This window comes from Erpetoichthys calabaricus, chromosome 2 (assembly GCF_900747795.2).
Source record: "Erpetoichthys calabaricus chromosome 2, fErpCal1.3, whole genome shotgun sequence".
Taxonomy (NCBI): domain Eukaryota; kingdom Metazoa; phylum Chordata; class Cladistia; order Polypteriformes; family Polypteridae; genus Erpetoichthys; species Erpetoichthys calabaricus.
Genome location: NC_041395.2, coordinates 139,064,479 through 139,091,151, shown reverse-complemented (window position 1 = coordinate 139,091,151; position 26,673 = coordinate 139,064,479). Strand labels below are relative to the sequence as shown.

At 37.1% G+C, this 26,673-nt stretch overlaps 1 protein-coding gene and 1 long non-coding RNA gene across 3 annotated transcripts in view; one reads left to right on the top strand and one right to left on the bottom strand.

Annotated features, from left to right (window-relative positions):
- LOC114646399 (uncharacterized) overlaps nt 1–764 on the bottom strand; it is a 113,825-nt gene extending 113,061 nt beyond the window's left edge. The window contains exon 1 of the long non-coding RNA XR_003715329.2: nt 499–764. This is a non-coding gene — a long non-coding RNA (uncharacterized LOC114646399). The remainder of the gene's footprint in view (nt 1–498) is intronic.
- A 68-nt stretch (nt 765–832) lies between these two features.
- phb2b (prohibitin 2b) overlaps nt 833–26,673 on the top strand; it is a 46,257-nt gene continuing 20,416 nt past the window's right edge. The window contains exons 1-5 of one of the 2 annotated variants that reach the window (XM_028794573.2): nt 833–975; nt 2,432–2,561; nt 7,234–7,318; nt 18,107–18,186; nt 26,281–26,465. In XM_028794573.2, coding sequence (XP_028650406.1) covers nt 955–975; nt 2,432–2,561; nt 7,234–7,318; nt 18,107–18,186; nt 26,281–26,465 — 501 coding nt within the window. In that variant the 5' untranslated portion in view covers nt 833–954. Of the gene's footprint in view, nt 976–1,029; nt 1,049–2,431; nt 2,562–7,233; nt 7,319–18,106; nt 18,187–26,280; nt 26,466–26,673 lie in introns of those variants that run through there. The other variant, XM_028794574.2, reaches the window with a different exon arrangement.

Sequence of the window (26,673 nt, the reverse complement as noted above, 5' to 3'; positions counted from 1 at the left end):
TACCGATGTGCTATTGCACTGCCCGACTTTAATTACTTTAAACATTTGCCTAATATTCTAAAATGCTAAAACAACTTTCACTGGAACCTTTTTTGAGAATATTCTTGATTTAATTTCGAACCTGAAGGTCATGCTTACAACTTAAAGATAAAGTGCCATTCAAGTCACTGAGGATTTGCCAGCTGCTACAGGATTTATATTCGTATACTGTAGTTTTCAGCAGCCATTTTAAATTTAATCGGAATATGTCAGGTGTTTGCAAGCTTTTCATCCTGTGTAAAATGTTAAAAAAAAAAAAAGAAAAATACTTGTACGTAATGCTTTCCCACCCAGTAATTACGTTTTACTACAAAATTGGTATGCTATTCATACTAGAAACACTACTGGTTAAATGCCTTCTACGACCCTGACAGATACCAAATTGCCCCTTTTACATTTTACCACTCTACTCAGAATTAATCTATGTAAAAGAAAAAAAAATAGCAGTGGGTTCACCACCTTCCGCAGTAGGATGCCTGGACAGGCTGAGCCAAGATAGCCCCAATTTAAGGCCTCGATGCACCTTGTATTTTCATTTACGTCAAAACATGGCACGAAAAACGTATCTAAGTAAACAGCTCATGTGCTCAGTCTGTTCAAAGTACAAGTACTGTGTTCGTTTTCGCACCTTAACACACGTTAGATTTACTAGGGTCGAAAGACGAAAACATTTTGGCCATGCAGGAACAAGAATCATGGAATTTACATTTGAGCTTTAGTTATATATTTTTTAATTAATATACATAATTTGATAAAACCTCATCTTCACAAAAAAATCACACCACATGCACACAGGACATCAGTTCATGAAGACGGGCGACATTGTACTACAACTCCCAGAATCCTGCACCATAGAGGGCAGGAAGTTCCTACGCACGACCTTGTGCACCACTACTCTACGAAGAGAAAGGCAGCATGGCTAACAAGGAGCCTAGTGTAAGTGCTCAAAATGGATTTCATAAGCAGGAACATATAAAGTAATTGATCATTTTAGTGTGGGGGAGTCAAGGTGATAGTATATTTAATAAAACAATTCTGATGTTTTTTTTAGGTATTAAGTATGCGTCTCGCGTTTTTCGTTTACTCTGCCGAATACCTAGGACTGCTGATGCATCTTTAAGCCTATGAGTATAAAGTTTTTCGTTTTACGATGAACGACTATTAGTTTGTCATGAGTTTGTGTTTTAAGCTTACATCACACCAGAATGCACGGGTTTGTACAAAAAATTTGTAGAACTCAAATGAGTTTATGAGTGCAGGCCGAAGTGAGGTCAGTAGTCGGCCTTGAGAGCTCGCGTGCTGATGTACCGACAAGCTGCAAAGACAGAACGTAACTTCACTTGAGCGCCTAGCCGAAGCAGCGCTACACACATTTTGGGACCTCTCCCAATTTTTCAGCTTCTTGAACGGCAATTCATTTTTCAGACTATTCCTCTGCTTTGACTTTCCAACAAAGTCTAATTAAAGTATACTTCTGAAATTATCTTAAAAGTGAAATTACGTTGATATACATCTATAATTTAAAAATTACAAATCGGGGACTGTATTCCATCGGCATCTTTGAAAGTACTCATTAAAATGAGTATTTTTACTGTTTGCATATTAGGCACAGACATTTAAAACGTGAACCTGCCAGTATGTAGTGCTATTAATGATTCCCTTGTGTATTGGATATTTAGTCATTTACACCTCGTCTGTTGTTAGTTGATATCTTCCATAATTTTTCCAGGATGGGTTCGGCCCCTGCACCTTTAAATGGGTTAGTTAAAGGTTGGTTAAGCCTTAGTTTCAGAATGCAATTTAAAATGGTCATTTCTTTGGTTTTGACATTGTTTTTATTTCGGTTTGGTAAATTAAGCACAAACATTGACATTAGTTCCACATTTTAAATAATGCACTTAAATTATTTTCTTGTTTTGAGATTAAATAATTTGATTTTCGTGGCTATTGGGTCATTCAGATTTTTTTTTTTTTTTTTTTGGTGGTCCTCTCATATGGGTATTGTGGGCTAGCACTTTGAGGCAGTCACTGTTTTTCTAAGAAGTTCTTTTAATGTTAGGTTAATTGTTGATACTAAATTGGTCTAAGGCAGCTTAGTAAGGCCATGATAAGAGAGTGCTACTGATGGTCCCTCACGGAGCAGGCCGTTGTCACAATGAAGTTTACACTTTTCCTCATGTGTCGGTATGGCCTTTTCTTCAGTACCCAGCTTAGGGTTGCATCCTTCCTAGTTATTCCCACCAGTATATGCTTCGCTGTCATGGGATCTTAGTTACGTTTGGCTCATTTAAGGAAAAAATGTTGTATTGGTCAGCAAAACATTTTCATAAATGTTTTTAAAAGAGAGAAAAAAACATAAGAATAGGGGCTTATTTGTTTATTTTTATTTTAGAGATTCATGCAGCAGCTACGGGACATTGCTGGTCGTATGTCCTCCGGTCAGAGAGGAGCTGGGATTGGCTTGAAGTTGCTGTTGGGTGCAGGAGCAGTTGCCTATGGTATTAAAGAAGCAACATATACAGGTAATCCCTTTCAAATAATGCTTTCTTAATAGTCATTACACAAAAACTATATAGCACATATAGGGCTGGGCGATATGGAAAAAATCTTGTTACAATTTTTTTTCATACAAGTCAATATTGATATATATCACAATATAAATCCAACCACTATTTCTGTCAAGCTTAAAGATTCCTTTTTACTCCAAAGTGAGATGTGAAGATATCATGTTTAATTTTGGATTAATATTATTTATTTTCTGTCAGAAGATGAACATGACAAATGTACTGTAGAACATTATGCAACTCTATTTCAAATAAATAAAATCTCTCTATTATAAAAAGAAATCCTGTACTGGAAAGCAAAAGCAAGGCTACGATACGTGATCTTCTCGGAAGACTTTTAAAAGACCCGCGAGACCAAAGAGACTTGCCACGGTGCATCTCGCGGGGACTGTAAACATGAGACATTGTGCCAAGAGATTGACCCCGGACCATCTCGCGATGACGTAGAACATGAGATTCTTGCAAGACACGCCCCACTTACAATCTATCAAATAGGACAACGGGGCAGCAAAATATTCAGTCTTGTGAAGGATTTGAGCACATAAAGATCCAAGGTCTCGGGGCATATAAAGAGTATAAGGACATACGTTATAAGTGAAACATCGACGAATAAGCAAAGAAGAAATCAGCGTGGAGAAAAGAGACTGAAAAGCGTTAGAAAAGAAAAAGAAAAAATAATCTATGTGCAAATTAAGAAAAAAAGGCAAGTAATTATCAGCCCGTAACAAGTGGAAATGAAACAAAGCACGTCCAATCAGGCTCAGAATTAAAAGACAGAGTAAAAGACAAAGTAAAACTTCATAAAGACGTTCACAAACGTTGGCGCTATACACATGCAGAGCAGATTATGCAAGCAGAGCATTCGAAAGGCTCAAAAAAAAAAAACGTATGCGCGATTCAAATGTGGAGAAAGTTAAAGAATATGAAAGTAGGAAAATTAGAAAGTATAAAAAAAAAGAAAGTAAAGATCGCAGTAGTGCAAACAAACAGAAATTAATACTTGAAAAAGGGAAAATAATTACCACGGTCCAGGTGTCATTGAAAAAAAAGCAGGACAAAGCGAGGTCAGAGATAAAAGACAGAGTAGAAAACAAAGTAAAACGTCATAAAGAGGTTACAAAACAAAAGGGCCAAACACCAGCAGAGCAGGTTAGAGATAATTCAGGATAGGTTTCTCTGTTTGGAATTTCAGCACAGACAAAGCGATCTACATCATCATCAGTTAATCATTTTTTTTTTTTGCAAAGTAACCAATAAATGCATGTGAGGTAAAACACGTTTTTGAAAATCTCTGACTTCAAAGCCTCACAATATTTACATACTTCTGACATATCACATATGTCCATAGATTCGATCTCTATTTGCCTTTTAGTTATTTCTTCGAGTAATAATTTCTCTTTTTTTGTGCTAATGCGAAGTTTAGTGTTTTTTTTTTGTTTTTTTTGACACTTTAGTTTTTTTTGCTGCTTTCATATTCTGTATCTTGCTCTGCATATGTTTCGGGCCTACGTTTTTTTGGGGTCTTTTGAATTCCAGATTTCATTATCTCTAACCTGACAAAGTCATTAAACACGTCTCACTGACCTCATTTAAAAGATTCAGCATATTTGGACTGGAAAGATTCCAAATATTGTTTTTACAGAAGTTCTGAAATAAAAGTGGAACTAACGAAATAGCAACAATTCAAAGAAAAAAAAAAAATCTTAAAAGTGTGTCCGGAAAACCAAACATGGGGGTTGGCGAGCGAGCCTACCCCTACCCTACCCCTCTAAGTAGGTTTACTTCTAACCCGTCAAAAGCTTCAAGTTTTACAGACGAGAACAAACAAAATGCAAAACTGAATTTTTTGGTTAATTACAAATAAATAAAAGGTAATACAAATTAAGAAGTTTCAATTCTGACCAGTCAAAAGATTTTCAGGTTTCACAGAAGAACACAAAGTAAATTCTTTGGTCAGTTCCAAATAAATAAAGTATGTATTAATACGAAATAAAATCTCAAACAAAACAAACTCTATACTGTATCCTTTTCTTTGTATAGATTCAGTCTGTTTTAAATGGTTGGGAAACAAACCTACAGGTAAATGGACACAAAAAACATTCTGTATATATCCTCAGTACAAATTCAAGCAGCTTTTAAATATAAACAAAGGAGAACGTAAACAAGATTGATATATTGACTCAGTTGTAGTTAGAATGTGCTCCAAGGTAGTGCTGCTCCCTCACAGTAAGGGGTCCCCAGGTGTACGTTCAGTGTAGAGAACTTTATGGCAGGTGTGACGAGACTCCAGATAACTGGATGTATAAATGGGTATCGCACAGGTTTAACTTAAATATTGTGTGAATATTGGGTTTGTGATCTGGTGGTCAGAGACACGAACACAGAATTCAATGGATGTTCTTCTGAGCGGGCTTTCTTTATTGCATGCATGCTGTATCTGTCTGACGTACCAAACCCCCAGTTCCTATCTTTCCTTTTTCTTTCTCCACATAACCAATCACCACACGATAAACGTCTTTGTGAAATTAAAACTAGTTATAAACTCAGACCACAGAGTGTTCAGAACTTTAAAAAAATCTTCGTTATACATGTTTAATTATGCCATCCATTCAGGGTTGCACCCATCCCAGCAAGCATGAGCAAATCCTGAACAGGGTGCCAGCACATCACAGGATGAATACGAGCAATACATACACTAGCAGGGTCAATATAGCATAGCAAAACCCCACATCTTACATGACTTTGAAATAAACTGAAGCACGCCTAGTAAACCCACCAGAAAAACATGCAAATTCAAGGCAGGAAACACCCGGGATCCCCTTGCTGTGAGGCAGCAGTGCAACCTCCACGCCACCGTGCCCCCCATGATTAATACATGCTTTAATGCATTTCATCATGAAAATGATATCAAGTATTAGCATTCTAAATGTTCAGGGAGCAGGAATATCATGAAATTAATGTATTCTGTGTGGTGATCGCTGCCTGCACCTCCTCTTAGTGCAAGAGGAAGTCAGTTTAAGTAGCATGTAGCGATTAACCTGGCTCGGGGAACACTTAACACATAGCATTTAATGTGCTACATAACTTACGATGGGGTTTGAGAAAATCTAATAAGTTAAATATTCATTTTAAGATGAAGTTTAGTTTACGATGTTCTACTTTAATGACAAATTACGAGAATAGTCAACATGTCGACTTTATTCTCGTCATAAGCATCAAGATTAAAGTGGAAATGTTGAATAAATTCAACATGTCATCACACTATTACACAGTACCCAGGTACATTACACAGTATTGTAAAAAAAAAAAAATAAAAATAAAACAAGTACAACTTGGCTTGCAGTATTATCCAGTAGTATAGAAACAGTATTCCTATATTTGAACATAAGGGTCCACATCCGACCTTTTAAAACCAAAGTATCTCCATGACAACAGACACGGGTCCTTTTTTCGGCAAACGTTCTTCTGTGTCATCATGTTCAAATTTATCGTCTGCTTCAGTTTCAGAATGTTCTCTGTTCATTTTCATCGTTCAATACCTCCACTAACGCATGTACTCCGTTGCATGCCTGTTTAGCGGTGCAGCAGTGAAAAAGGTCCCCCCTTAAACAGTTTCCTGCTGCGCCACGTTCCGAATGTTGTTTAGGCTATTTAAACCGGTGTTGCGGTATAAGAAAAATCCATATCATAACAAAAATAAAAAAGTTTTTTGGTATGAACTGGTATACCGCCCAGCACTATTTCACCATAATAATCTTTGTTTTATCGCCCAGCCCCAACTACAAAGACTAAATAAATCTTTCCAGTAGCACCTATCCTAAGATAAAAAGAGCCTATGTCACGTTAACTTTGCATGTTGAGTGCAGCTCTATGTTAATGCATGGTGTGCTCTTCTTACTTAACATAACACCCACATCTTATCAGAATTTCTCTACTTTTAACTTTTGGCCTTCTTGAGGCCATGATAATTGGATTCAAATAGTGAATAGAATTATTTATTTTCATAGTACCAGAAAGAATGTCTTACTGGTTTATGTAAAGAAAAAAGAGTAATTGCTTTCATGATTAGATAATTGTATTATTTTAGTGTTTCTTATCTCTTAATATGAAATGCAGTAAGTTTCTAATTTACCATACTTGTTTCTGAGGGCCACAAAATAAGTCACAGTTGTGTGATTTTTCTAAAAATATTTTTTATATAGAATAATGCAAAAGTGGTTAAAAAGCTGTTTTTCACTTCCATCACTTCACTTCACTTCATGAAAAAATACATTAGGTTAATGCCTCCCAGACTCTGCCCCGGAGTGTCCATTCACTACTGTTTATTTTTTCCTGCTAATTGTATATGCAAAGGTCAGTTTCTGTCCCCAGTAAATACCTATTTGACTAGTCTCATGTAATTAAAAAAAAAAAAAAAAAAAACAGCTTTGATCACAATATTTTTGTAAAATATTTTTCAGGCTGAATCTTGATTTCTCTGTTGCTATAATAACACATTTTCCTAGAAGACATTTTTTTTTCTCCTGTGCTAATTTATGCAAGTCTTTCTAGGTTGCATCATTCTTTTTGTAGCCCTAAACCATTCACAAAACTCATCATTTTACACTTTATAATCATTTTTTTTTTTTAGTTGAGGGTGGACAGAGAGCAATTATATTCAATAGAATTGGTGGAATTCAGATGGATACAGTACTTGCAGAAGGTCTTCACTTCAGGTATGGTGAAAAGTGTTAAGACTGTGCATTGAAGAGTTTCCTTTGTTACATATGTTTGGTTTCAGTTCTGTTACTTTATTATAGATGATTTTAATTGAAAGCTACATGCAATGTTAGCCTCAGGGGGACTGTGAAACTGTTTCTGATAGGTATCAAATAATTTCTTGTGTGTGTTTTATTCAGTTACTCTTAATTTTCTTTTTATATAGAAAAGCCGATATCAGCCAAAAGCCAAGAACATTTTCTTTTTATGTTTCTGCATATATGTTTTAACTTAATAGGGCTAAGATTTTCTTGTTGCATTGATGACTTGTGAATATAAGAGATTAGGTGTTGGATTTAGCTTTTTATATTTAGTGTGAAGTCATGAGTATGTTTAATGAACGATCAACCATTAGGATGCTGATAAATTAGAAAAAAATAATCTTAATTGTATCAAAGAAATTGGACATAGGAATTCAGAATAACTTGACAAAGAAACCACTGCCATGTTTAGTAATTAGCAGTGGCTGGAGGAATTGAAAATGAAAATATTGTAAGAGCTATAAAGAAAAGCTTTAAATCACTTTAATTACCAACAACGTCCAAAATTGATGAAGTTAGTGAATGGGTAAAGTTATTGTGTTCTTCTGTTACAGAAAATGTCAACAATGGAATTATATTGCAATAGGTACATCTCATCTCTCCAAAAAATAGAATGGCCACAATTATTGCTGTTAGAATATCACAATTTGAATCTCTATTTAAAAAAAAAAAAAAAAATCTTATTTGATGGCAAAGTCTGACATTCAATTGTAAAGGAGCAGTCCTCCCAAACTATTTTTGGATTTGTATTGTGCCAGGCAGTCGCATGCAGTACTGCCATACTTTTGTATTTTGGATGTGTTTTGCACATCATTGCTACAATTGGTGTTTTCACAATTTTTAACTATTAGTTTGGAAAGATTTATCTACATATCTGCTCTGCTTGTTGGTTTATGGGTGTTCTAACAACATATTCTAAAGCTTTATATTGCATAGCACCTAAGAAGTACAATTTTGCTCTTGATCTCGTTTCACTCTTGAATCTGATATGCTGTTTTATATTAAAACTGTGAAGCATTCATCATTGCAAACAAGGCTAATTTCTTTTTTCATTAAACAAAATGGGAAACAACTACTAAATTTTGCTTTTATTATATTGTTTTTAAAATAAAAATTTTAAAAGGCATTTTCAATGTCCAGAAAGCATACTTAGCTATTTCAACAAATGTGTGGCTTTTGGAGTCTGGCGGCTTGAAGCATAATTCCTAAAATAAAGAAAGTGAAAATTTAAGCTTATATATGTTTTATTTCTGTTTCTGTCTGTTATTGTTCAAGTACCAGAACCCTGTCTAGCAAAATTATCAAATTGGGCTGCTCTGCAGGTTTGATCTACATTCCAAAAACTGTTTTTTAAACTCTAGCCTGCACTTCTTATTTCTTTTCAAAGTTTTCTGGGTATTTTTTTTTCTTTTTTTACTTAGTAGCAGAATGTTTAAGTTGCTGTCGATTATGTATACCAAACAAAAAAATATAATAAGGGTATACTTAAAGATCATCATACATTATTTAGTACTTTCATTAGCTCCTTTTATGAAACACAAACTCGCCATGCCATGACTTATATAAAATATAGATGAGCGTCAACTTCTTGTCTTTTGTACCGGTGGAAGATACAGAGTTTAGTGAAGGGCTGGAGGAGGTGGCAGAGTGTGGTGACTAAAGTAATGTGTACCTTTTAACATATTTTACTAATTGTAAGCATTCTTTCCAAAAAGTACTGCACTGTTTTGCAAAAAGTATTGTATGATGTGGTCAGTATCATCGTGCACACAGCTAGTAAGGGATACATTAAGGATGTGCACTCATGCAGTCAAGTGACAAGAAGTGAACAGAAGTCATAGGTATCAAGGTTATTCTAGTTTTGCCTTTTTATATTAGTACTGGGAGGTATATCGGTTCATACCGAAAACCATTTTTTAATTTTTATTATGATACGGATTTTTCTTATACTGCAAAACCGGTTTAAATAGCCTAAACAACGTTCGGAACGTTGCGCAGGAGGAAACTGTTTAAGGGGGGACCTTTTTCACTGCTACACCGCTTTATAAATGCAAAGAATTATTATTATTATTATAAATACGCATGCAATGGAGTACATGCGTTAGTGGAGGTACTGAGTGGTGAAAATGGGCAGAGAACATTCCGAAACTGAAGCTGTAGCAGACGATAAAGTTGAACATGATGACACAGAAGAACTTTTGCTGAAAAAAGGAGCCGAGTCTGTTGTCTGGAGATATTTTGGTTTTAAAAGGTTGGATGTGGACCAAACTACTATTTATTGCAAATGCTGTCAAGCTAAAGTTGCCGCCAGAGTAGGCAACATGAGCAATTTGCTGCACCACCTTAGCCACAAACATGCTTTGGAGTACCATGAATGTATGGAACTAAGATTGGCACCCTCCACGTCCTAGGGTAAAACTAAAAAAGCTAGAGGAGATTCGAGTCAGACGTCACTTTTAGACGCGTTTGCTGGAGGTACTGCCTACTACAAAAAAAGCAAATAATGGTGTTGGTTATCTTGATCCACTACAATTCATATAGCTAACAAGTCAGTGGACAGAGATTGTTAACATTAACAGAAAGTGAAGTTGGTTTACAAAAAATATTGACTCCTTTTCTAAGACATATTCAGTGCGACTTTTAACAATCACATCTGGATATTCTAAATGCCTCATTGAATGGTTGAAAATATATGTTGTCAAAATTATAGTTTAAGTTGTTTGCAACATTTGTTCAATAAAAAGGTTCTATATTTTGACTGCAACTGTCATACAGTGTGATTCCTTCTCTACATTAGTGCCACCCACTTGAAAACTATCACTTTATGGGGCCATGCAAACCTGTATTAATACTTGTGTGCACATTAAAATGTTTTGTTGTACAATATACAATTCTAATGCCAGTGGAATAGGTTATTCTTAGCCAGTCTACTGCAGTAATTGCAGTGGAAAATGTGGTTAACATCCACTCATTCATGGGAAAAAAATACCGTTGAATACCATGAAACCAGTATAATTTTGAAAAATACCGTGATATAGAATTTTGGTCATACCGCCCAGCACTATTGTATATTAGTTTTTATTTCTATATTTTTTCTGACTCTTGCTTGGAAATTCAGTTTAGTTTTCCTTCATCGTGTAGTTTTAGTTTTAATTTAGTTCTTATTTCATAAAGACATTTCTATCTATTTCAGTTTTAGTAATTATGGCATGGAGCTCCTACGGAGTTTAGTTTTGTGTCACAATCAGACAGAACTGTACACTTGACGGGTTAGGATATGAGTTTAATGTTAGTGGAATCTTACTACACTACATAGTTTACTATCTGGTTTTGTTTTTGTCTGGTAAAAACAAGCATAATCAATATAAGATACTGAATATGAATAATTTTACACAATTTTATATTTTTTTAAAATATTTTCTTTGTCATTTATGCTTAGCAAATCTGCACTTTTATTTCCCAGACTGGGCCAGTTTGAAATGAAATTTAGATGAATTTTAAGGTTTGAAGGTTTTTTTATTCAAAATGTCTACAGTACACAACATTTCCTGCTCCACAATAATGTGCTTATAATGAATGCCTTCAATATTGCATTCAAAAATCTCCCAAACTGGGCTTTATTTTATACCAACCATACTGATCTCTGATTCCATCTCAGGTACATACAATTTATTGGCAGAATTTTGCCACTTGCAGGCCTGAAAAGATATCAAAAATCAGAAAACAGATTTTACTGTTGTGATAATGAAAATCGTGGGGGCTGAGAAAGATCAGGATCAGGAATCAGTGTGCAGACCCCACCTAGTTGTATTGAGAAAAACAAGCATGTAGTGTGAAGGTTAGGGTAATGAGACTTGAATAGCCCACGCATAAGAAGAGTAAACCCTTAATGAGCAGAGTAAGAGCAGGTAATAGGTGTATAGACAGCCACAAACCGACAGAGACAGCATCTGAGATTAAGAACAATATATACATTATCTAAACCTGTTTATCCAGAGTAGGATCACAGGAAACATGGAGCCTACCCCAGCAGGTTTAGAAGAAAGGCAGGAAAAATCCCTGGTATGCAATATGTATGATATGGATGATGTTAAGAACAAAAAGAATATTTCAACTATTTTGAGAGAGAAACATTGAAAAAAGGGGGACCTATATTTTAAAGTATAATTCTGCTGCTGAATTATTTACACAATCAGGTATTTTGAGCTTTAAATATGAACTAAAGATAAATTAATAAAAAATAGAATAAATACAAAAACATTAGTATGTTTAGTTTTTCTTCAAGTGGCAGACTCTTTTCGCCTACCTACCTGTAGTTCAGTAGAGACGTTGCCAACTCAGGAATTTTACAGTTTATATCGCTTCATTGTTAAATGACGTTTTTAAAGGAAAAGTGATTGGTCATTAACAGTACGCTGATATGATGACCTAGTCAGTCTCTCGATCAGTGTCGTTTTATTTTCAAAAATCGAGATTGGTCCCCCGTAGACTTTCTGATATATTCAAATATGGGGATGGATATTTGAGGAGTAAACTGATTATATTTTTATATTATGTACATTAAAGAACCATCAACAGCAAATCAAAATAAATATCAAATTAATATATTGAACAATTATTATAAAAGTAAATTTGACTCTGCAGCTGTATGAATAAAAAAAAAAAAAAGATGTGTTCATGTAAAGTACCACTTCCGGTTGATGGATTTGTCCCAAAGTTAATACAGATCTACAATGTTGGTGTAACAACCACATGCTGAATTTCATCCATCTATCTTGTTGCCTTTTTTGAATTATTGTGTTTACATACACACACACACAGATTATTCCAAAAAACACTATTTTTAGACTTGGGGAAGTCTAAAACGACAAGATTCATTAAAATCTTGGGTCGAATTTTTTCATGATTACTATACTTTCTGTATACTTTGTATACGAGAAAGTAAAAACGGATCTCTCCTTGTGCGAAGTGGCAGGTGAATTACTGTCAACGAAAAGCAGTCACCTGAGAAATAAACTGAAATGTCACTCAGTCATGATTTTTCTGTCCATACGGTAAAGATTTTGTTGACCAGCACATTTCGAATTACATCTTGATATACAACAAGTGCAAAGAAAGGCGGCATGTAAATCGCTTTCTATTTCACATTCCTTACGCGCCTGTATTCAGCTTGTTCTGTCAATGCAAATGCTATGTGAACACCCGCTCTCCGTCACCAGCCGCCGTTCACTGGATGAATATGTGCGGGGGCTTGTACTGGATGACTTTCTGTTTTAGAATTAAGTTACAAGGGTTAAAGACTAACGGCAAGAATTTTCATTCAAAACCAAAAACTAAAAATAATTTTAGTAAATTATTATTTTATTTTAATTAGTCTTTTCAGCTACTTTAATTATTTTTAGTTTTAGTATTTCCTTTTGGTTTTGTTAATTATTTTATTTCAGTTTGTGAAAATGTTTTTTTAATAATAGTTTCAGTTTTGATTTTTGTTTTCATTAACTATAATAACCTTAATAGGTGTACATTTAATTCTGCATTTGCTGAGAGGTACATTTGAATCTGAACAGTTTAGAGTCGCAGGGATGCCAGTGATTTTCGCAGTGGCAGTTGGTATAAGGCAAGAAGCAACCTGCTGATGACAGTTATATCAGGCATGCATTGAGGAAGAGATGAAGAAAGCATGTAGCTTGCAATTAGTGGAAATTAACTGAACAAAAGTTATAGACATATATTTAATTTTAATCAGATTAAAGTTTAGTAAGTTTGGTAGAAATGCTTTAAAGTTGGTAGAGTGGTAGTGCAGAGCCAGCATTCCTGACTTGCGCTGCCAGGGTCTACATGAAGCAACTGTGGTGGAAGATATTCCTGTCCTTTGCAGGGCAGAATCACACAGCCAAGTTCAACACACTAACAGAAACCTATAAATAAAGTATATATTTAGTTTTAATCTCTTTACTATAGATACTTTAAATAGTGTGATCTGGTGGTGCAGTGGCTAGTATTTATACCTTGACTGTACAGGGGATTGGGTTGGTGATTTAAAAATAAAAAGGGTGAAATGATGTTGTTTACTTCATTTGAGAAGAATTCCTGAGACATTTACAGTATTCAAACATCTTTCCTACAGCTGCTGGTAACATCAGGCATGCGCTTGGAGAGTTTTAAGTGTGCCCGTGGCTTGTCATTAACTGACATGCATGGGAAGAGAGCGTGCAAACTACAAGCAGACCCTGGTGCCACGAGTCAGGAATGTGGGGGAGGTGTGTTGGTAAATGGATGGGTTGGGGTTGTGGATATGTCATTAGAGCCTTTTGCCCATGATCTGTTGTGCCAAACCATTGTGCTCTTTTCAAGAATGTACAACAATAAGATCGTTAAGCCTCCTGAACTTTTTATGTTTTATTTGATTCAGTCCCAGATCATAGCATGAAAGGCAAATGGGGAGGCTTTTTGAATTTGTATATTAGATTTAAGACCATGCAGCTTCAAGGGGGAAGCCCCATGCCACGCCACCCCCAACTGTCTGGGTTAACCAAGTAAGACTGTGTGCAACACTCGCAGGGGGGGTGCTAAGACCCTGATCACTACAAATCTTAATGACGTACCTGCTCTGTGCTACCACTCTGCCAGTATTAAAATATCTATAACAAGTTTACTAAGCTTTATTCTAAATAAAATTAAATGTAGGCCCATCATTTTTGTTCAGTTGTTGTCCCTTGATTGCAAGATGTGTGTTTTCTTCACCTTTCCCTCCATGCACATGTCTGATGTTACAGGCAGCAGCAGGTTGCTCCTTGTCTTACACATAGTGCAGCTGCGATGATCACGGGCTCCCTTTGACCATTACCTGTGTAGGTTAAACTTACCCATCAGCACATGCAAGGTTACATGTATATCTATGACTTTTGTTCAGTTCAGTTTTGAACCTCTTGAACCTGAATCTGTCTATTCATGAATTCAGATGAGCCAGGCAAATGATTTCACACACACTCAGCAAGTGTTATAAAAATAAAAAAATAAAAAAATGTCCAAGGTGCAGTTGGTACAGTGCGGGTTATTCAATAAATTACTAATACTTACAATCTAAAAGGTGTCAATCAGAGATTAAAATTAAATAAATCTTAATTCTTAATAAGGTTAAAATCCCATCCAGATTCCTCTTGTAAAAATACACGAGGTCCAATACCTCTTTCTAAAATTTGGCACCTTCACAGCTTATCCCAAGATCTTGCAGCCTGAGGAGGTTGCTGCCAACAGGTGCAGTCATCCATTAATTCCTGGGTTCGGGGTCCTGCCACCAGTCCATCAACGTCTTTAGGACTCCCTGTTGAACCCCAGGCAAGTCTCCCTCACTCAGTCTGTCCACATCAAGAGGGAGATGCTGTATAATCTGTGGCTCCTACTCTCCTCTGAATTGTTCTAAGGATGCCACTTCTCCATCTCCAAACTTGAGCACAGGCCTGCCGTTCACTTCCCCAGGATATACTCGTGACCACCTGCATCCTCTCCTGATGACTGGGCTTCTCATCACCTTGCCTCTCTTTCTTCCCCTAACCTCCATTCTCTCTTGGATCTGATTTCTTCTCAATATTTTTATTCTCCCTTCTCTGCCATGCAGGCTTCCTTTATACTACCGATTGGATGCAGGTATGGTTCTCTTCCCTACTCCAAGGTTTGAAACAGGCACCTGACCGATCTGTTTGCATTTGCATGTGAATGAATGATCAACCAAGAACCCCAAACCAACCCCAGAGCGAGTGCTGGCATGCTTACATCTGTGCCCATTTGGAAGCCTGCATGCTCCAGTACTCCATTATTTAAAACTGTGCTTCGCCACGTACCTTCTATCACAGGAGTGCCGCAGTAGCTACAGATTTTCATTCTAACCCTTGTCGTAATCAGTGACCAGTTTTCACTGCTAATTAACTTTTTCCCCATCACTTTAACAGCCCTGTTAGAAGAGTTCAGCCCTCTGAATTGATTCCTTTCTTCATTAAATGACAGCCAAGCAGAAATGAGATGTGAAACAAGCTAACAGATGACCAGCTAAACTGGGGCTTCAAACTCCAACCAATTTCACTCCAATCACTTCCTTAATGAGAAGCCAATTCTTGCTGTAAATTAAAATCGTTATTTAATGCCATGGCTTGTTGCTACTTTCATTCTACCACAGCACACATTTCGAAAAGTGTTGTTTTTCTGAAGCCTGAAGTCCAAATATCAAAGAAACACTTTCACAAAAGGTACAAAAAAAAGCCACCACCAAAAAAAGTCGCCTTAGTGTGTGACATTAACACTCATTAGCTATCGCTGGTTCCATGGCGCAACAGTATCAGTCGCTGACTGGGAAGCAGAAGGTCATGAGTTCGATCCTGCATGACTCCATCTTGAGAAGTGTTCTTATTTTCACTATTTTAGAATAAAAAGATACATTTGATTTCAGTCTGTAACAGCCGGTGTAATATATGATATTTGTAAAGATTAGCTTTGTTTATTTTTTTTTTAAATTCACTTTTCATTGTCTCCATCTAACACTGCTGTTTTCACATAAAGACGCGCTTTAGCTCTGCAGTGTATCACGATACATACGACCGCGTGTGTTTTTACCCCCCAATATTGCCAGTCCCCACATGTTACTGTATGCTGTTTCTTTTGTACTCCAGGACATGCAGAGGAAAGCATAGTAAAGAGCAGTAACTTCAGCGCTATATGCAATCATCAGACACTCCCCATCTGACACTGCTGTTTTCACATAAAGACGCGCTATAGTTCTGCAGTGTACTTGTGGCTGCATTGTCGTACCAATGCTTGCGAACTGAAGTGTCTGCATGCACTTTTCGTGCCATTACATGTGTATTTTTAGAGCATGCCCGTGTCGCTCAAACACAGGAATATATGTTGATGTAAAAGTATAACAAAACAAGTGCAGTTGTATTCAAGACTATAACTATAGCCTTGAGCATGGGAAAGGCACTATATAAATAAAATGTATTATTATTATTTATTAAGTCTTTACCCTAGTTTTTAAATTGCTTTACCTGCATAATGAAGCACAACTTACATTTTATTTTAGCTGATTGGCAGATTATATGCCGATCTCCCGTTCATGCATAATGAGCAAAAACTGTCCCATTTCCAATCCACTGCTGAAAACTGGGTGATTAGTAAATTAAACAGTTTGATATTCTTGGCAACCAGAGGTCAAAAAATGGCTTTTAATTGCCTCAATGTGGTGGCCAGTGGCTACCATTAATGTCAAGCCTTTGTGTATTTAGTGGACAGAAAGTAAAATATGTGATTTGTAGTAAACACCAGTGATAAACAATCTGCTCCATGTGCCTGCAATCAGACTTACTTTTGCATACAAATAGGAATGCTCTGATCAGGTGTTTTAAGGCTGATAGCAATCACTGATTTCATGTTACTTAGTTGGCTGATACCCATCCAGATTATTTTGCTTTATCCCTTTAAAAAAACTTTACACTAATCTCCTGCATATCCAGACAAATAGAAGTTTTAATTTCCTATATTAAAATGTAGTTTTTATTATTAAACTATAGACCACAGATGTTAACTGTTCATTTTGTATTAACAAAATAAAATTCTGTAAGCTTATTGCCCAGTGACCATAAAATACTAAAATAATACATTTTCCTTAAAATGCATGCTTCAACTAATAAATGTGTACAAAATATTTATCCATAATGGCATAAAAGAAAATAAAGTGCTACTCTTATTTGCTAGCTTTCATATTGTTTTTTTTGCTGTAATGTACCAATATGAAATAAGTCTTAATTAAAACCAGTTGTTTTCACCATTTCCCTAACAAAAAATATTTATATTTGAACACGATCAATTAATTGATATTGGCAATTAATCGCTGCTTAAATGAAAATATACATGCACTTACATGTTTTAAATCATTAATTGCACTACAGACATATTTTCACAGCAAAAATATTTGCTATAATTATACAGGTGTGTTCTGCATATTAACTAGACATTCATAATTCTTGAGGTGTAATTATAAAATATGGATTATCATTTTAATTATGCAGTACTTGTTTCTTGCCAAAATGTATGTTGTATGACACACAGCAACAAATACTAAACATAGTTCAAATCTTTAAAAAATCCTGTTGTTTACTTAGCAGCAATTTCAATTTTTTCTTTTTCCAATTAAGTGTATTTTATAAAAGCATGCTGTCCAAACTCAAGCAGTGTCTGTTTTAATTTAATGGACAAAATAAAGGTCTGAATTCCTTAAAGTAGATTTTCTTGCTGTTTGTCCTAGCTACACAGGATAACTTCTGATAACTTTTTTTTCCCCAATTTATTACTCCGTTTTCTTTAACGTAAAGGCTAATATACCAATTGCCTCAAGTTTGCTTCAACAGAAAGAAAGAAAAAAAGACATGCTGGCTCAACTACTATAATACTTTGCACAAAGGAGTACTGCAACTAAAGTACTGTAAAGCTTAGAAAAGCAGGGGCTGAAAATATGTTATTGTGATTGGCTGTTTTACTGATCAGTGGTCAAGTCTTTTTTTATGAAAATCAGTCGATTTTGATTGGCGGCCAATTGATCAAAATATCCCTGCATAAAACCTTTTTAAACTATTTGCTTATTTTTATATTGAATAACCAAATGAAAGTCTTTTTATTTTTTGCATTCAGTTTTGAGTGTGTTAATATATTTTTCAGGATACCATGGTTCCAGTATCCCATCATTTATGATATAAGAGCTAGACCAAGAAAGATTTCCTCTCTTACCGGAAGCAAAGGTAAAGTTTTATGTTTTTTAGCAGATATTGCAAGTTTAAAGATATTGGAAATTCTCTCTTTGAAGAGAGTCTTTTTTCATAGCCTATTTAGTAAGGTATTTGCTTAGTAGTAGTTTTGGCTTTTATTGTCTAAGAAAGTATAGAACCTTGTGCGCACACAAGAAATATCTCAAATCATGTATTTTGTTTACAATGTAACATAATACAGTTTTCTGTGTGCAACAGCAATTCTTCAAAGACAGCCTGCGGATGTTTCATGCAACTCTGTGGGTTCGCAAAGCAAGGAACAAAATTTATGTTTAATCTCTTTTTAGTAAACATTTCCTAGGTTAAATTTTTTTTTCATCCAGTTTCTGGAATATATATTGTCAACAACAAGTGCAGTGCTGGAACCAGCACAGGATGGGGTACTACACTCTCCCTCATTATGGGCCAAACTTAGAGCTACCAATTAACCTGTGCATATTCAAACTGTACCCAAGGGGAAACATGCATAGAACATGGACGAATTTGCAAGCTGCCCACAGGAAGTGACTCAAAAAAAAAAAAAAATTCTCGCATTATAGCTGGGCAATTTAAATGCCTGGTTCTTCAAAAAGAAAAAGGATCTTCATATTTAAATCATTGTTCGCTTGTTTTAATTATGTTAATACAATGCCCAGTGATGTTTGTAAAAAAAATTAATTTTCTTTAGACTTTGATGATCCTGTGGGGTGTGCTCCAAGAGTACGGGGTACAAGGCTTGTTGTTATGAGCCATTCAGTCCCTGTACAGGAGAAGCGGGAGCTTGGTCTGCATTGCCGGTAATAAGTCAGACTCGTTTCCTGTTGAGGTTGGACTCCGCCAGGGCTGCCCTTTGTCACCGATTCAGTTCATAAGTTATATGGACAGAATTTCTAGGCGCAGCCAAGGAGCGGAGGGGGTCTTGTTCGGAGACCTCAGAATCTCGTCTCTGCTATTTGTGGATGACATGGTTCTGTTGGCTTCATCGGACAGTGACCTCCAGCTCTCACTGGAGTGGTTCGCAGCCAAGTGTGAAGCAGCAGGGATGAGAGTCGGCACCTCTAAATCCGAGGCCATGATTCTCAGCCGGAAAAGGGTGGAATGCTCTCTGCAGGTTGGGAACACATTACTGCCTCAAGTGGAGGAGTTTAAGTATCTCGGGGTCTTGTTCACAAGTGAGGGAAGAATGGAGCGGGAGGTTGACAGACGGATCGGTGCAGCATCCGCAGTATTGCGGGCTCTGCAACGGTCCGTCATGGTGAAGAGAGAGCTGGGCCAAAAGGTGAGGCTGTCAATTACCAGTCGATCTACGTTCCTACCCTCACCTATGTCCACGAGCTTTGGGTAGTGACTGAAAGTGTAAGATTGCAGATACAAGTGGCTGAAATGAGTTTTCTCCGCAGGGTGGCTGGACTTTCCCTTAGAGAGAGGGTGAGGAGTTCAGTTATCTGGGAGAGACGCGGAGTAGAGTCGCTGCTGTTCTGCATTGAGAGGAGTCGGTTGAGGTGGTTCGGGCATCTCGTTAGGATGCCCCCAGGACGCCTCCCTGGGGGGGTGTTCCGGGCATGCCACACTGGGAGAAGGCCACAGGGCAGACCCAGGACACGCTGGAGGGATTATATCTCCCGGCTGGCCTTGGAACACCTCGGGGTCCTCCCAGAGGAGCTGGAGGAGGTGGCCGGGAGAGGGAGGTCTGGGCTTCCCTGCTTAGGCTGCTGCCCCTGCGACCCGACCTCGGATAAGCGATGGATAATAGATGGATGGATGGACTTTGGTGATCAGTTATACTATGACTAGCAGCAGTTTCTACATTCGGACTTTCCCTATTGTCAATGATTAGTTTGTCACGATGCTGGTGTGAAATTTGGCCCAGTTCTTTTCGTAGACCTACTTCAGCTCACTGATATTTGATAAATTTTCCAACAATAACTTCACATTTCAAATTCCACCAGAACATATGGTTTATATAGACTGTCACTAGGCCCTTTCATAATTGTAAAACAGATATATTTGTTTCAGGTTATCCTCTTGTGGCATATCGGCTTAAGATCACAAGCAGATGGCCTCACTTGCTTTTGATAAATGATCTTAGAAAGAGCAGACTTCAATGTTCTTTCAGTGATGGCAAGTCATCCTGCTTGTTATACAGAAATGTTTCCCCAAACCCTGACACTCCCGGCACCATGCCTAATTGTTGGAATGATTTTTTTGGTTTATAATTCAGTACTAACTTTTCAGTAGACTTGTTTTGTGTTGTCCCAAAGTACCACTTTATGCCCATTTGTCCTTTTAACCTTTGCTCCAGAACTCATGAAGATTGTCCAGGTTAATTTTTGGCAAGTCTGAAATGAGTACTCATAGTCTTATTAGGTAGAAGGCATCATATATCAAGGTTCTGCCTGGTGTCATTCTGGTAGTTTAATCATGAATAGCCACAGAAAGTGATGCCTGTAGGTCTAATAGAAGATAATGTAGAATTTTAACATGCCAGCCTCTAATAGGGAAGATTAACTACAGTCCCAAAGTCTCCCTCCCCACCTGCTTTCTGTGCTTGTTCTGTGGATTCCATATTCTTAAAGATGGTTCTGTCAAATGACAGCACTATTACTACTGCGATCACTGTATCAAATTCTTAAAATTAGAATCGGGTGCACCAACACAGGTGTAAATGATTAGAACATCATTAGAGAAAAAGTTGGAGAGATTTACTTTATATACATATCAGAAACCTGTGCCATGGTCTGATCTCAACAGTTGAGAAGTGTGACTACATCCTGCCAAGACCAAAAAATCTTCAAATTCAGAACATTTTAAACCACTGGATATCTGTCATGACCAAGTTATCCCATCAAATTTAGCCTAAGAGCTGACTAAAAGTTACAAATCTGTATCTGTCATTGTCAAAGCACATAAGTCAGCCATCTGAAATAGAATTCACAGCTTTCCTTAAAGAAGCCTTTCCTGTCACAAAAAGAATACATACAGTACACTACCAAAGTTTCTTGGACAACACCAAGATGAACAACAGGACTACTGGAACAGTTTTCCCTCGTTGGATGAAACAAAAGGTAGAGGTGTTTGAACACAATATGAATTGTCATGTTTGGAGAAAGCCAAAAACTTGACCTAAAGAACTTCATGAAAGCTGTAAAGCTTGGTGGTACAAGCATTATTGTTTGATACTGCTTTACTGCCTGTGGGCCTGAGCAGCTTGTTATAGAGTCATAGTGAATTCCACATTTTATCAGACTACACTTCAGAAAAATAAGAGGTCATCTGTGAAAAAGATGATTAAGATATTAAGATGATTCACATTTTGTAAAACTTGCATTAACATTGTGTAATTAGTAAACAGTGTTCAAACAATACCTTTACATATACTTGTGAAAATGTCAGGCCAGAATTAACAATGAACTTTATTCATTCAAATCATAAATTAAATTGGACATTGTTTTTCCACAGCTAGCTCTCAATATACAGTATTTACTTTAACAATCACCTTTAGCATATTTGTCATTGGCAAGCTTGTAAAAACACATTCAAACAGTTTAGTTTTACCTTCAAAGTAAATTTTTTTTCTTAGTTGTCCTTTCAGTTTATACATATGATGCTAAGTAACAACACAACACAAAAATTGTGAGCAAAAAAAGAACATTAAACATTGACATCATGATCAAATCTGTTTTCTCAGGTTTATTCAGTGGTCCTTTCAGGTATGTATGTTAAGTTGACTGGCGAGTCTAAATTGGTTTGGTGTATCTGAATGTGCCTTGCGAAGACTTGGGTACTGATAGGTTTCTGCCTTGTGCCCCTGATGCTTCTAACATAAAATGAAATGTTGTGGAAAAAGTCCCAGTCGTGGCCAAATGTTTTGAACATGACACAAATTTTGATTTTCACAAAGTTTGCTGCTTCAGTGTTTTTAGATCTTTTTGTCCGACGTTTCTATGGTATACTGAAGTACGGTGCATCCGTCGTGCATCCGGAAAGTATTCACAGCGCACCACTTTTTCCACATTTTGTTATGTTACAGCCTTATTCCAAAATTGATTAAAATCATTTTTTTCCTCAGAATTCTACACACAACACTCCATAATGACAACGTGAAAAAAGTTTACTTGAGATTTTTGCAAATTTATTAAAAATAAAAAAATTGAGAACGCACATGTACATAAGTATTCACAGCCTTTGCCATGAAGCTCAAAATTGAGCTCAGGTGCATCCTGTTTCCCCTGATCATCCTTGAGATGTTTCTGCAGCTTAATTGGAGTCCACCTGTGGTAAATTCAGTTGATTGGACATAATTTGGAAAGGCACACATCTGTCTATATAAGGTCTCACAGTTGACAGTTCATGTCAGAGCACAAACCAAGCATGAAGTCAAAGGAATTGTCTGTAGACCTCAGAGACAGGATTGTCTCGAGGCGCAAATCTGGGGAAGGTTACAGAAAAATTTCTGCTGCTTTGAAGGTCCCAATGAGCACAGTGGCCTCCATCATCCGTAAGTGGAAGAAGTTCGAAACCACCAGGACTCTTCCTAGAGCTGGCCATCCATCTAAACTGAGCGATTGGGGGAGAAGGGCCTTAGTCAGGGAGGTGACCAATAACCCGATGGTCACTCTGTCAGAGCTCCAGAGGTCCTCTGTGGAGAGAGGAGAACCTTCCAGAAGGACAACCATCTCTGCAGCAATCCACCAATCAGGCCTGTATGGTAGAGTGGCCAGACAGAAGCCACTCCTTAGTAAAAGGCACATGGCAGCCCGCCTGGAGTTTGCCAAAAGGCACCTGAAGGATTCTCAGACCATGAGAAAGAAAATTCTCTGGTCTGATGAGACAAAGATTGAACTCTTTGGTGTGAATGCCAGGCGTCACATTTGGGGGAAACCTGGCACCATCCCTACTGTGAAGCATGGTGGTGGCAGCATCATGATGTGGGGATGTTTTTCAGCGGCAGGGACTGGGAGACTAGTCAGGATAAAGGGAAAGATGACTGCAGCAATGTACAGAGACATCCTGGATGAAAACCTGCTCCAGAGTGCTCTTGACCTCAGACTGGGGTGACAGTTCATCTTTCAGCAGGACAACGACCCTAAGCACACAGCCAAGATATCAAAGGAGTGGCTTCAGGACAACTTAGTGAATGTTCTTGAGTGGCCCAGCCAGAGCCCAGACTTGAATCCGATTGAACATCTCTGGAGAGATCTTAAAATGGCTGTGCACCAACGCTTCCCATCCAACCTGATGGAGCTTGAGAGGTGCTGCAAAGAGGAATGGGCAAAACTGGCCAAGGATAGGTGTGCCAAGCTTGTGGCATCATATTCAAAAAGACTTGAGGCTGTAATTGCTGCCAAAGGTGCATCAACAAAGTATTGAGCAAAGGCTGTGAATACTTATGTACATGTGATTTCTCAGTTTTTTTTTTATTTTTAATAAATTTGCAAAAACCAAGTAAATTTTTTTCACGTTGTCATTATGGGGTGTTAGTAGAATTCTGAGGAAAAAAATTAATCCATTTTGGAATAAGGCTGTAACATAACAAAATGTGGAAAAAGTGATGCACTGTGAATACTTTCTGGATGCACTGTATATATAATTACAAGCATTCATAAGTTTCAAAGGCTTTTATTGACAATTATGTTACGTTTATGCAAAGAGTCAATATTTGCACTGTTGGCCCTTCTTTTTCAAGACCTCTGCAACTTTGCCCTGGCATGCTGTCAATCAACTTCTGGGCCAAATCATGACTGATGGCAGCCCATTCTTGCATTATCAATGCTTGGGGTTCGTCAGAATTTGTGGATTTTGGTTTGTCCACCAGCCTCTTGAGGATTGACCACAAGTTCTCAATGGGATTCAGGTCTGGGGAGTTTCCTGGCCATGGACCCAAAACTTCGTTGTTTTGCTTCCCCAAGCCACTTAGACTTAGTTATCACTTTTGTCTTGTGGCACGGTGCTCCCTCATGCTGGAATAGGCATTGTAAATCACCAAGCTGTTCTTGGATGGTTGGGAGAAGTTGCTCTTGGGGGATATTTTGGTACCATTCTTTATTCATGCCTATGTTCTTAGGCAAAATTGTGAGTGAGCCCAGTCCCTTGGCTGAGAAGCAACCCCACACATGAATGGTCTCAGGATGCTTTACTGTTGGCCTGACACCGGACTGGTGGTAGCACTCGTCTTTCTTTACCAGACAGTCTTTTTTTTTTTGGATGCCTCAAACAATCGGAAAGGGAATTAATCACAGAAATTTACTTTACCCCAGTCCTCAGCTGTCCAATTCCCTGTACCTTTTACAGAATCTGTCTGTCATTGATGTTTTTCTTGGAGAGAAGTGGCTTCTTTGCTGCCCTTCTTGACACCAGGTCATCCTCCAAAAGTCTTTGCCTCACTGTGCGTGCAGATGCACCCACACCTGCTTGCTGCCATCCCTGAGCAAGCTCTGCACTGGTGGTGCCCTGATCCCGCAGCTGAATCAACTTTAAGAGACGTTCCTGGTGCTTGCTGGACTTTCTTGGGCGCCCTGAAGCCATCTTTACAACAGCAGCAGAAATGGGTTTTTTGAATTTATGTTCATTTCCATGGCAAAGAGGGACTTTGCAGTTAATTGCAATTCATCTGATTACTCTTCATAACTCTCTGGAGTATATGCAAATTGCCATCATAGAAACTGATGCAGCAAACTTTTTGAGAATGACACAAATATTAATTTTCACAACTTTTGGCCACAACTGTACAATGTTTAGTATCAGACTTTTATCAAACCTTTTTTGAACCAAATCTGATTTCATTGCAAAGTTAGAGATTATAAAACCCGTTCATTTTATTCTTAAGGCAGTATTTGACAGATAGGTGACAGGTATTTGACTGGTGAAGGCAGTTTCATAAAGATTGCACAAGGATTTGTTTAAAGTAAAATTAAAAATGAAACAGTGTGCAGTATATTGGTGATATTGTTTTGTACCTCTAGTTGGAGGTGTATTAATAGTTTGATAACTTGTCTATCTTTTTGGCTATACATCTGTGAGCCCATACTATCAAATTAATTTAATCACAAGATGGTTAAATAAATGTACAAGATGAATTGAAATCAGTTATTTTAACATAACTGAAAAATCTTGATACAATGTAAAGAATTGCTTTTTAATTTGAATTCTTCATATTATTGTTTACTTTGAGTAAAATAAGTTCAGTATTGTTTTTGAATTATTACTTCTAAGTGCAGAGTGTAAACATAATTCATTTAGACGTGTACCTGTAGGTACATTTCTCAGTATGAACTGCAGTATTAAATTGAAGAATGTTATTTAACTATTATAATTGTAATTTTTATATTTGGACAAAATGAATTGGCTAGGAGATATGAAAGAGTTCAGTCTTTTTCAAGCAAAAGAATATAGTCCTACTGTAGTTCACCAATATTATCTCAACTAAGTGAATGTAACAAGGAAGATACCACATAGCATAGAAAGAACTCCCTCCAATGGTATATTGCATTTACTATGGAAGGTTCTACTTTTATCACAAATGTAGTACTATACTTGCCATCCACGTAAAACTAGATGGGTGGTATATTTGTGAAGTATAAAACCAATCGGTTGCTCAGATGTTTGTGGTGTTCTTACAGTTCCTCAGTGTGCAACTGGTGCAGCAGTGCTGTGATTTTAATAAATATAAAGTACAAACTGTATGCATTACAGTATGAAATTGAACATTATTATTTTTTTAACCATTTTAATTGTAATTTCTATATTTGGCCTTAATGAATTGGCTAGGAGATGAGAAAAAGAGTTTCCAAGCAAATGTCATTTCAATAAGTGAGGGTCACAAGGAAGGCGTTGCTCAGCACAGAAAGAACACCCTCCAGTGACTTCCACTTTTATTACAAATGTGGTACTATATTGGTCATCCGTGCAAGCCTAGGTTTTGGTGGGTGGGAGTATGTTTGTGAGGTATAAAACCAATAAGTTGCTCAAAGGTTTGTTGTTTTTATAGTTCTTCAGTGTGCAAATGGTGCAGCAGTGTAAAACTGAAAGTACGAACTGTGAATGTAAAAATGTAACCAGATTTGTTGTGTTTTAACATTTCTGCCCTAGATCTCCAAATGGTGAATATAGCCCTTCGTGTTTTGTCCAGACCTGTTGCTACAAATCTACCAACTCTTTACCAGCAATTAGGGAAAGACTACGATGAACGAGTCTTGCCTTCTATTGTAAATGAAGTTCTCAAGAGTGTGGTTGCCAAGTTTAATGCATCCCAGCTCATCACACAGAGAGCACAGGTACTGTGTATGTTTGCTTAAGTAATGTTTTTACATATAGTAACTTAAATATACTGGTTTAAAATTGAATACCTAATTTATGTGACTTAGAAGCAGAGGATATCCTGGTTGATCTGGTATACAAGGTGAAAGTCTTTATGCTGTATAGATTTTATAAATTCATTTTCCCTGGATACTAAAGATTGGTGGTTAAATTGTAAACACATTT